General features: G+C 36.2%; 1 protein-coding gene across 47 annotated transcripts in view; it reads left to right on the top strand.

The window, feature by feature from the left end:
- The window catches only part of FIP1L1 (factor interacting with PAPOLA and CPSF1), a gene marked incomplete at both ends in the record, with an annotated part of 75,490 nt that overhangs the window by 55,320 nt on the left and 7,463 nt on the right, over positions 1-12,707 (top strand). For 16 of the 47 annotated variants that reach the window (XM_080698147.1, XM_080698129.1, XM_080698128.1 and 13 more), the window contains 4 exons: positions 991-1,017; positions 3,003-3,057; positions 5,986-6,041; positions 12,124-12,337. In XM_080698147.1, the coding sequence (XP_080554273.1) occupies positions 991-1,017; positions 3,003-3,057; positions 5,986-6,041; positions 12,124-12,337 (352 nt within the window). Of the gene's footprint in view, positions 1-990; positions 1,018-3,002; positions 3,058-5,985; positions 6,042-12,123; positions 12,347-12,707 lie in introns of all 47 variants that reach the window. The other 31 variants (XM_080698153.1, XM_080698132.1, XM_080698150.1 and 28 more) reach the window with 7 other exon arrangements.

Raw genomic sequence — 12,707 nt, 5'->3', positions numbered from 1 at the left:
GGAAACTTAGACCATTTCAAAATTGAAAAAAAAAATTTTTTTTGTTTTCATTTAGGGGGCTAGGATTGTAGCTTGGTGGCAGAATGCCCCTGGCTTTAATCTTCAGAATCACACAAACAAAAGAGCTGGGGAGTGTGGCTTGGTGGTAAAATACCCCTGGGTTCAGTCCCCAGTACCACATAAACAAAAGAGATGGGAGTATAGCTCAGAGGTAGAACGCCCTTGGGTTTGATCCCCAGTATGCCCTCCATACACACACATAAAAGGCATATTTGGCTAATGTCACGTGAGAATGTTCCTAACAGTTTGTTTCTTGAAATTTATAATGTGTGCAAATAATGAGTGAGAATCACTCAAGTTAATATTTGTTGACACCAGTAGGAGCAAATCATCCACATTTATTTTAATTTGTCCTTTGAGTATATGTATAGGAATTTGCTGTACCCGCTTTCTCTACTTTTACAAATTGAGGAAAATACTAAATATTTCCCCACTTTGCCATCAGTAGTAAAACAAACTTAACACTGGAATGGCTCACATTGAGCTTTACAAAAGCGAATAATATCCATAATTTTCAGAGTTGCCTTGTTCTCCTGCAGTATTAGAGAAATCCACAGATCAAGTTCCCTTTTTAAATGTTTAAGTAAGAAGATCAGATGATAATTATCAAATTTAGTCAGCATTAATTTTATGGAGTTTGATATTTGTGCTTGCACAAGTGTGCTTTTTAACTTATGTCTAACTTCATTTGTGATTATAACTAGTGGGGGAAATCTTGTTATCAGGTTGTCAGCCTGGGTGTTCTTCAGGGAAGTTGGATGTTACATTTGAATTGTTGGTCTGCAAGTAAACAGAATGCTTCTCTTGAGTGACTAAGCCAGGAAAACGAGGCAAGGGGTTTTATTTCAAAGTTTGTTTTGGTGATGGCATAAATACATAACAGGTTCTGAAATCCAGTTACTATATTAAATTTCATCACTTGTTTTTTAGGTATTCCAATAACTGTACCACCTCCAGGTAAAACTTTTTTCATGTTTTCTCCATCATTGTTAATGAACATGAAATTTCAAGCGCATAGTTACAGGAGGGACAGTGTTGATGCAGTTAGAATGTGAATAGGCTATTGGGATTTCAAGGTCCTATTTTCAGCTCTGCCTTTGCTTCATTCCAGTTTTAAGATAGTTTTCCTATACCTGTCTTACCCATTTCTGTAGAAATAGAGATTCCAAGAACATTCTCATCAATTTGTGAAGAAAACTATGAATTCTAAAATAAATTTTGTCATAAAAGTTTTTTCAGACCAATGAATTTTTTAATTGACAAAGTGACTACAAGAGAAGATTAAAATAACTTATTTTGGCTTTTTCATGGTTTCTGATTTTTTCACCCTGGTGGCATAACTAAGAATTATGAGAAAATATGTTCTAGACCACACAGCAATTAGATGTAGGTCAGGTGGTTGTTCTTGGAGTGGTTATTGTTACACTGGCATGGTTGGTAGGAGTTTATATGTGGCCTAGTGTTGCTTTTGTTTTTGTTTTTTACAGTTTTGTCAGTTCTTTCTATTGTATGATAGTGTACCCTATTAGCAAGTGTGTTGACTTGAGTTCAGTGCTTTAAAAGTCAATGGGTCTAAAGGGGTATAAAAGTGGCAGGTGATACAATGCTTGGAATGGTGGGATGAAATTCAAATGGACCTGGGTAAACAGAAGTAGGGAGGATTAGATTGTAGTATAAGATAGTGTACATATTTAGATGTGTGGGATAGAGTCATTGTGTGAATATGGATGAAAAAAACTTATAAGGAGAAGTCAAAGAAACTGGTGTGTCTTTTTAGTTTAAAAAGCAAAGTGGTTGTGAGGCTATGTAACATGGATTGTGAACTCTAGGACTGATGTGGTAATTGCTAAACTCTGTGCTCATATTGATGATTAATAGAGGAGAGGAGTTATATATCCTAAAACTGAATGCAGTGAAGAGCATGGTGAACATGGAAACAGTTTGAAGCAGGGCTAAAAAGATTTGAATGGAGCTTTTTGAAGACTTATAGAAAACTGGGGTTCAAGTTTTGTTTAGACTACTGAAAAGGAGGCTTAATGAAAGGGTTCTCAAATATGTAGAGGGTAATAGAGAATATGACAGTGGAATTCTTGTCCTCATTGGGACAGCATATGAATTGTAGTGTGAGGGATTAAAATGATATGATACAATGCATTTTCTATTAGTGAGGGTTGTTAAAACTTGGAAGGAATTGTTGTAGGTTGTGGAATGTTAAAGTCTGATCGGGATGCCATATTGACTGAATTCAAAAGTGTAGCGTAGACTAACTGTTAAAAGACTTTTTAGCCATCTTTGGTATTTCATTTAAGTATTAGGAATTATTGAGAATGCAGACCTCATGATATAAAGGTACAAACTATTTTCCTCCAAACTCATCTAAAAACTCCATTATGTGCCTTTCTTTGTAAAGTAGTTCATTGGGGTTGTGCTATTTAAAACATATTTTATGGCAGATGTTTATGTTCTCAGCTTTGAGCAGTTACGTATTTATTTACTGGTAAGATTTTATTTATAAATTATATGTTGTAAGGAAATTTCTGTACATCTGGAACTCAAGATATTTTTAAAAGAGGTAAATGTTATTTTATTGTTTTCTTCTAAAGTAATTTCAAGTATAGCATGTCTGGTGGCAATACTACTACTGTTTTTTATATGGAAAAGGTAAGGCATTGAGACTAACTTTCTCATACTCACAAAATGGGCTGTGTGTGGTGCTGAAAATAAGACCGGGTGTCCTGACTCCTAGTTTGTGTTCTGTGTGTTAGGCCAGACTGTTCATTGAAATTTCTATTGCTCCAAAAATCTGTTCATAAATTTAAGTTCCATTTCTTTTCTGTCCATTTAAACATAGAGAAGCACGTTTATGTCCCCAGAGAAATTTAGTGATACTCAGCAACTTTGTTTTACCGTTAAATTTTTTGTCTTATGATTGAATGTTTCAGGTTTTCCTCCTCCACCAGGCGCTCCACCTCCATCTCTTATACCAACAATAGAAAGGTAAATGAGTATGAATACTATAAATTTTAATCATTAATAGTTTTTGACAGTGAAATGGAAGGAACTGGAGAACATTATGCTAAGTGAGATTAGTCAGTCACAAAAAAATAAGAAATTAGATTCACTCCCTAATATGAGAAAGCTGGAGAGAAAATGGGTCATAGGAGGAACTCTGGATGAAGAAGGAGATACTGTAGATGAGCAAATAAGGAGACCTAACTGAGGGGATGGGATGAGGGAAGAGGGAAATTCTTTAATGTTCATGATGTACACTAACAGTCATATCAAAATCAATCATTAAACCAAATGTGAGACAGAGGCAGGGGGAAGGAATGGGGGCGGGAATTGGGTAAGGGCTAATTGGGTGATGTGTGCATGTGTACCTCCACTCTCTTGTAAGACTACAATGTACCAATAAAAATTTAAAAAAGTTTTTTGACAGATATATTGTCAAGACATATACACATACATATGTCTTGACAATATTTTCTTTTCCATTTCTTTAGACTTTTTTTTTTGCGGTACTGGCAGTGGAACTCAGAGGCATTCTACCACTGAACTTTATCCCCAGGTCTATTTTTATTTTTATTTATTTATTTTTTTTGCGGGTCTGGGGATGGAACTCAGGGGCATTTGACCTCCGAGCTACACCCCCTGCCCTAGTTTTTATTCCTTATTTTGAAACCAGGTCTTAATGAGTTGTGGAGGGCCTCACTAAGTAGCTGAGGCTGTCCTCGAACTGCGATCCTCCTGTCTTAGCTTCCCAAATGCTGGGCTTGCAAGCATGCACCACTACACCCGGCTTAGGCTTCCTTTTAATTTATTTTTTATTTTTGGCAATTTTTTCAAAGACTTAATTTTATCAACATAGATAGTGCTTGCCTTTTAATTTATAAATTTAATCTGTTAATTACTTTTGATGTTTGGGCTATAGCTTGATTTCAAAATGGGGCAAAGAAAATGAAATCTAATATTTTTAAATAGTACCTTGCTTTGACATGATACACAGATTAAAGAGACCTCTAGATTATTAAAAACTTGGCTGTAGTCATTTTGTGCGGGCTGGAGTTTCCTAGAAATCATGAATTTGGGGATTAGATTGGGCCAAATATTAGTGGCCACTAGTTAAAAAAAAATAAGCTGTTTTTCTTATTGTCCTGCTACTGTTCTGCTGCATCTCAGCTTCTGCAAGGAAAGATTAGATCCATTCTGCATGGCAGTGGTCTTATTTTTTGTACTCTTAAACAGCTTATTTAGCTATAATGCTTGTACCGAAGAGTATTCCCCTCATGGATGGTAGAATTGTGTTTAACAGGATAGGATTGATCATCAGTGTTGCTAGCTAAGCAAGGTTCACAGGCTGTTTGAGACTTAGTTTCTCACCTAACACAGGTTTATAGAGTTATGAAGATTAAAACAGCTAGTGATTAAAACAGTATAATTCAGCTGGGCATGGTAGCCTACTCTTGTAATCCCAGTGCTTGGGAGGCTGAGACAGGAGAATCGTACAGGTTCAAAGCCAGCCTCAGCTACTGAGTGAGGCTCTCAGCAACTTAATGAGAGCCTGTTTCCAAATAAAGTATATAATAGGTCTGGGAGTATAGCCCAGAGGTAGAAAAACCCCTGAGTTCCACCCCCAGTATGACACACACACACACACACACACACACACACACACACACACACACAGCATAATTCTTGGCAGATAGAAATCACTGATAAATAAAATCTATAGTTATTTCCCTATAAGTGGTAAATACAGTATATAAACACAGCATATTGCTGGAAAAGTTTTTCAAGTTAACTAAAAGGAAAGAAAAATTGTGAAAAATTTACGTCAGTTGCATTAAACCATACATGTGATTTTTCAAAGGAAGTGATATGCAGGAAAGTATGAATTGGGAGAACATCATAAATATTTGGCTTTATTAAGTTCTTGTTAAACTTGTTTCTTGATCAAAAGGTTAGAAAGTATTATTTATTGGTTCTGTGAATGAGGATGGATTATCAATCTATAACCATTAAAACTAATTTTTTAAGATTAATTTTTAGCTGGGCGTGGTGGCACACACCTGTAAACCCAGTATGTGGGAGGGGTGGAGACAGAAGTAGCTCCAGTTTGAGGCCAGCCTCAACAACTCAGAGAGTCCTTGTTTCAAAATAAAAATAAAATAAGTTTGAGGGTATACTCAAAGGTAAACACTCTTAGTTTCTATCTCCAATACCACAAAAAGGATCTTTCTTTTTTTTTTTTTTTTTTGCGGTATTGGGGATGGAACCCAGGGGCATTCATCTTCAAGCTACTCCCAGCCCTATTTTATTTTTTATTTTGAAACACGATCTGAGTTGCAAAGGGCTTCACTAAGTAGCTGGCTTCACTAAGTAGCTGAGATTGTTCTTGAATGAGATTCTCCTGTCTCAGACTCCAAAGTGCTGGGATTACAAGTGTGTGTCACCATGCCTGGCTAAGGGTTAATTTTTAAATTCAAGTATTCTGTTACTTCCAATATTTCTGCTATCTTGTTGTAAGCTAAACTGAATTGTGACTGCATTATTCATATTAAATAGTAGTAACAAGTTATATTAAAAATTTTTGGTATTAGTTTTAATAATTGTAAGGTTAAAAAGCCTGTGTTTTAGTATTAAAAGTAAATTTGTAGAATTAATGCTTATCATGAAATTGTGGTGGATTGAAAGTTTTGCCAGGTGCAGGTGTGCACTCTTGTCTAAATCTGAGCTGTCCAGGAGTGTAGGGCAGGATTGATTGAAGCTAGATGTTCAAGGCTATCATTTGTAACATAGGGAGACCCTATCTCAAAAAGTTGTAATTTTGTCTTGTTTTTTTTTTTTTTTTTTCATTTTTACCAAGCTGTTAAAATTTAAAGCTTATTTGTAAGAGATGTAAAAATGCATTCTCTTTCTCCACAGTGGACATTCCTCTGGTTATGATAGTCGTTCTGCTCGTGCATTTCCATATGGCAATGGTAAGTTATTGTTACCGGGTACATAGTCATAATTAGTTGCCCAGATTTAGTTTGTGTCAGTAAAATACTTAGATATTTTTAGAGCAATGAAAACATTTCTGTGGTTTAAAATGACATCTCATAGAGCAGTTAAGAAATATTAACAAAAGGAATAACTAGGTTTATATCTGCCAGGTTACATAACAGTAATTTTCATTTATTTGTCCATTATGATCTTAAAAGTTCTATAGTAGAAGCACAATTCATATTTATACCTTGCTTTTTCCTAAAAGGAATTAGGACTTGCCACTAGTTTGTTTCATTCTTCATTGTTTGAGTCATAATATCCAAATAATGCTCTTGTCTTTCTTCCTTTTTTGCTGGTTTAATTTTTCTTCTAAATCATTTGTAGCTTTTTTTTTCATGTTCACTTGTAAAGCTGTGTCCATTCCAAGAGCTACTGATAGCATTTCGTTCATGCCCTTATTTTTTTAAATGTTGTGCATTATACTACTTTTTAAAGATGCAGTGAGACATAGTATTCATCCTCATCAAGGCTAAATTGTTCGTGTGGTGTGCATGTATGTCTCCACCATCTTGTATCCCATTAAGATGTATGAATGCAATGCCCCAGTAAAAACAATTTATAGATTAGTAGGGAGAAAGCCAGGAGGCATAGAAAAGAATGTCATGGAAGCTCAGTGGAGAGGTCTCCCACTCCAGAAGGACGAGCGGTAGATGCATGCCTTCCATGCTGTTCAAAGACATGGGAAATCTGGGCGTGGTGGCGCACGCTTGTAATCCCAGCATTCTGGAGGCTGAGACCTGGAGGATCGCGGTTCGCAGGCAGCCTCAGCTACTTAATGAGGCCTTTTGCAACTCAGACCCGGTTTCAAAATAAAGACTAAAAAGTAGGGCAGGGGGTATAGCTCAGAGGTCGATTGCCACTGGGTTCCATCCCCAAACCCTCAAAAAAAAAAAAAAAAAAAAAAAAGACATGGGGATAAGAGGGATATGGTAGCCTTCATGTAGGGCAGTACAGGCATACCTGGGATATACTGCAGGTTTAGTTCTAAGTCACTGCAGTAAAACAGATGTTGTGGTAGAACAGTAATGTTCATACTATAGGTGTGCAATAGCCTTGTCTCTAAAAGAACCTTAATTTTAAACAATTATTTATTGCTAAAAAACAATGATTGGCCAGGTGTGGTGGCTCACGCTTGTAATCCCTGCGATTGGGAGGCTGAGACAGGAAGATTGCACAGGTTCGAAGCCAGCCTCAGCTACTTAGTGAGGCTCTCGCAACTTAGTGAGACCCTGTTTCCAAATAAAATATAAAATAGGTCTGGGAGTATAGCCCGGAGGTAGAAAGCTCCTGGTTTCCATCCCCAGTACCACCAAAAACAAATAAACAAAAAACCCCCCAAAAAACTAGTGATTACTTGTGCCAAGTTATACTCTTGTTTTGTGTGTGTGTGTGGGGGGGGGGGGGGTTGCCTCAGTAATGATGGCTGGAGAATGATCAGTTGACCTTTTCTTTCATGAAAATTTCTCTGCAGCACGTGATGCTCTTTGTTGTTGTTGCTGTTCTGATTTGGTAGTGGGAATTGAGCCCAGGGGCATTCTACCTCCAAACTGTGTCTCCAGACCTTTTATTCTTTATATATATTTATACTTATTATGTAGTGCCGTGCTTTGAACCCAGAGGCATTCTTCCAAGTTACACCCCCAGCCCGATTTCATTTTTTATTTGGAAACAAGATCTCACGAGATTGCTGAGAGCCTCACTTAAGTTGCCGAGGCTGGCTTCAAACCTGTGATCCTCCTTTTTTAGCTTCCCAGGTACTGAGACTAAAAGCATACACTACCATGCTTGGCTTATTTTATTTTGAAACAAGGTCTTGCTAAGTTGCTGAAGCTGGCCTCAAGCCTCCTGTTGCAGCCTTCTAGATACTGGGATTATAGGCATGAACCACCATACCCAGCTGCCTGTGATGCTATCTGATAGCACTTTATTCACAGTAGGACTTTTTTTTAGAAATTGGACTCAGCACTCTCAAACTCTACTGCTGCCTTCTCAGCTAAGTTTATGAACTATTCTAAATCCTTTGTCCAAGAGTAGATTCCATTGCATAAAACCACTTTGCATATGCATAAGGAGTAATTCATTAAAGTTTTGAAATCAGATTACAGCAATTCAGTCATATCTATGGACTCTGTTTATAATTTTAATTCTCCTTCTATATTTATATCTGTTTTTTTTCCTCCACTAAAGTATTAACCCCATCAAAGTCATATATGACAGTTGAAATCAACTTTTTTCAAATTAGTTTTTTTTTTTCAAACTAGTTTAATGATAATCATTTGTCCTGGTCTGATCAATCACAAATATTCTTTTTTTTTTTTTTTTTTTTTTGCAGTACTGTGGATTGAACTTAGAGGCATTCTACCTCCAAGCTACGCTCTGAGACCTATTTTTTATTCCTAATTTGAAACAGGGTCTCACTAAATTGTGGAGGGCCTCACTAAGTAGCTGTGGCTGGCCATAAACCTGGCTTGAATCATGAATATTTTTAATGGATCTAGAATGGTGAATCCTTCCCAGATTTTCAGTATATTTTGCTCAGATCCATCAGAGTAATCGCCTCTGCAGTTATAGCCTTAGGAGATGTATTTCTTAAATATTATTTGAAAGTAAGAATTCTCCCCTTAATCCATAGGTAGCAGAATAGATATTTTGTTAGTAGGCATGGAAACAACATGAATCAAATTGTATATCTCCATCAGAGCTCTTGAATCACCAGGCATATTGTCAAATGAGCAATAATATTTCTAAAGAATCCCACCCACCCCCAGCAGTAGGTCTCAATGGTGGGCTTAACATCCAGGCTTTTTTGTCCACTTACAGAGCACCGGCAAAGTAGAATTAGAATAATTCTTAAGGGTTCTAGAACTGTTGGAATGGTAATGACAAATGAGCATTGACTTTAACTTGAAGTTACCAGCTGCATTAGTTCCTAATAAGAGAGCCAGCTAGTCCTTTGAAGCTTTGACTTCGCCTTTCTAGCTGTGACAGTACTATGTGACATCATCTTTCAATAGTAGGCTGTTTAGCATATGTTGAGAACCTGTTTAGTGTAGCCACTTTTGTCAGTCGCTCTTAGCTAGTCCTTGTGGATAGCTTAATGTATGTTTCCATCAGCACTTGCCACTTCACCTACACTTTCATGATAAGAGTTTCTTTTTTTTCCTTTTTTATTGGTGTATTTTAGCCATAAATCTTAATCGAGTACAAGATGGTAGAGGCATACATGAACACATTGCTCATTTAGCCCTTCCCTAATTCCTATGCCATTTTCTCACCCCTCCTTCCTTCTCATGTTTGGCTTATTATTAACTTTAATATGTTTGAATGTACGTCATGTACATTAGGGAATTTTCTTCTTCCCTCCTCTTACCACTTTCAGTTAGGTTGCCTTACTTGATCATGTGTGGTTTCTCCTTTGTCTAGAGTTCATCCTATGACCCATTTTCTCCCTAGTTTCCACGTTTTACTTGTTGTGACTAATCTCACTTAGCATGATACTCTCCATTTCCATCCATTTTTCTACATATGACATAATTTTGTCATATTTACATTTCTGCCTATTTACATTGAGAATTTATAGATTTGTAGGGTATGTACGAAGGTTGAGATGAAAGTGCCTCCTATAGGAGTAATGTAGGGGGAAATTATGATGTATTCAGTACCATTGAGGCTGGAGGAAATTGATTGGATTCCAAAGTCATTAATTATTTATATGGTAGAACCTGTAACTTTGAGAAATAACTGCCAGTCATGTACTTCTGGGTACACACATCAAGGTATCATATTGTCCTTCACACCCAACTTGTTGAAATCTTGTATTTGCCATTCACTTCAAAAGGAAGTCTTTGACAGTACTTCTCCAGTCATGCTGGGGTTGCAAACTTTTAAAATGAAGATAATATCTGGGCATGGTGGCGCACGCTTGTAATCCCAGTACTTGGGAAGTTGAGACAGGAGAATCACAGGTTAATCTGTACAGTGTGTTGTGGACGCTTTTTGGTTCAGATGTTTGTATTTTTTTCTTAATCTTTAAATAATCATCATGTTTTATTTCTCTACTCTTCAAAAACCAACTTTCAGCTCTTTAGCGTATTTATTTTCTATTTAAAGTTTCATACAAGCTTGAGAAGAATAAGTACTTGTTGTGGTCAGTCTCTGATGTTATGTCCATTGAGTCAAACTTGCTAATAGTGTGTTGCTTAGCTCTTTCACATATATACTGATTTTTTTTTTTTTTTGCCTGCTTATTTTATCTGCCAATAATTGAGAAAAGTATTTCCCATGATCATGGTAAATTTTTCAGTTTCTACCTATATTTTCATCACCTTCACTCTGTTTTTTGTTTGTTTGTTTTGGTGGTACTGGGGTTTCTGGAAACCCTTCTACCTCTGGGCTATACTCCCAGACCTATTTTATATTTTTATTTGGAAACAGGGTCTCTTAAGCCAGCAAGGCTGGCTTCAAACCTGCTCTATCATTCCTATCTCCACCTCCCAATGGTGGGGATTACATGTGTGCACCACCACGTCTGGTATCACCTTTACTTTTTAAAAATATAAAATGTTATTAGAACAGATTTAAAGATCTAGGAATCTATCTTGTCAGTGAATTGCGTCTTCCATCTTCATGTAGTCATCTTTTCTTTCCCAGGTAATAATTTTGTGTGACTCTACTTTATCATTAATATGGCATCTCATCTGGAGATTCAAGGGGTGTTAGTGTTTTCCTTGTTTGTTTTTTCTTCCACTATTTTCCTTTTAACCTGTATTTGTTTTTATATCTTATATTCAGAATATAGATTTTTTAAGAGTAAAAATGAACAGTTTATATCTGATTAATTCAGTATCTTAATTTACAGGTTTTCTATTTTTAGTGGTTACTTTTGATTTTTATGTATCTTTAAAAAATACATAAATAATACCTGAACACTTTCATCAATAACCTTTCATTATCTTAGGTCATTTTACCCTTTCTCCTCTAACTTACATCCTATTTTGTTTTATTTTAATTTTTTATTTTTTGTTTTTGTTTTTGTTTTTGTTTTTTTGGTGGTACTAGGGTTCCTGGAAGCCCTTCTACCTCCGGGCTATACTCCCAGACCAATTTTTATATTTTTATTTGGAAACAGGGTCTCTTAAGCCAGCGTGGCTGGCTTCAAACCTGCGCGATCCTCCTGTCTCTGCCTCCCAAGCACAGGGATTACAAGCGTGCGCCACCACGCCTGGCATTTAATTTTATTTTTTGAAAAGCCTACTATTGAATAGTATGGTTTTTTGGATTTGCATATATGATTACCATTTATTTTTCAGTCATTCTTTTCATTTTTATTTTTCTAGAGTAGTATTTCTTTTTCTCTATTATCTTTTATCTTGTTTTTAGAGTAACTTTCCTTTCAAACTCTATTGTGTTAAATCTGGTTATAAGTTTTGCTTTTTTTTTCTTTTTTAATGCCTTTGTTAGCTGACATGGTGGCACACACTTGTAATCCCAGTACTTTGGAGTCTAAGACAGGAGGATCATAGGTTCGCGGCCAGCCTTTGCAACTTAGTGAAGCCTGCACAAATTAGTGAAACCCTGTTTCAAAATTAAAGATTAAAATAGGGCTGGGTGGTACAGAGTTAGAATGCCCCCAGATTCAACACCCAGTACCAAGACCTTTGTTTTATATATATTTTAATTTTGTTGAGTATACTTTTTTAGGTTGAAAGTTATTTTTACTTACCACTTTGAAGATGTCCTGATGAATTTTGGTTTTCATTTTTGGTAATGGGAAGTTTTTTGTCTAATTCTGATTCCTGCTTGCCTTGCCAAATGAAAGGTCTTTAATTAGGACTTTGAGATTTGTTGCTATATCTCTATTTAATATTCTAGGTATTCATCATATGATAGTTCTCCTTTCTATTTATAAAGGAAGTTTTTATACTTATATAATTTTGGTAAGAGTTTTCTCTAATTTTTGTTTTTCAAGTACCATTACCTTCGTTTTTAATTGTGTGTTTTTTTTTTTCCCTTTAGTTACCTTTCCTCACCTTACTGGTTCTGCTCCTTCATGGCCTAGTCTTGTGGATACCACCAAGCAGTGGGATTATTATGCAAGAAGAGAAAAAGACCGAGATAGAGACCGAGATAGAGACAGAGAACGAGATCGTGATCGGGACAGAGAAAGAGAACGCACCAGAGAGAGAGAGAGGGAGCGCGATCACAGTCCTACACCAAGTGTTTTCAACAGGTTTGTTGGGTGTGCAGAATTTGTTCCCATATACTTTATTTACATTTCCAAATTAATATTTGGTGTGACAAAGTGACTTCAAATTCATTTGGAGAATGGGTTCTTGAAAAGGACTTAGGAAAACCATTTTCCTACCATTCTTGTTTTATTCTCCCTTTTCTGCTGTATACCTGTGTAAGCTAAAATGGTTACAGAAATGACCCTCAGGATCTTAAATAAGTTTTCAAAAATTTACCTGGACTTTGGTTATCATTTACTCTTATAAATATGTATTTTGAAAATAATATTGTGAAGCCGCATCTTATAATGTAGATGATGAACTTCTCCTTGTCCCAGATTATATCCATAGATGAATATCACTATTGTTAAT

This window comes from Muscardinus avellanarius (genome assembly GCF_963383645.1).
Source record: "Muscardinus avellanarius genome assembly, chromosome: 6".
NCBI classification, from domain to species: Eukaryota; Metazoa; Chordata; class Mammalia; order Rodentia; family Gliridae; genus Muscardinus; species Muscardinus avellanarius.
The sequence above is the reverse complement of the archived record's forward strand: the minus strand, read 5'-3'. Positions and strand labels throughout refer to the sequence as shown.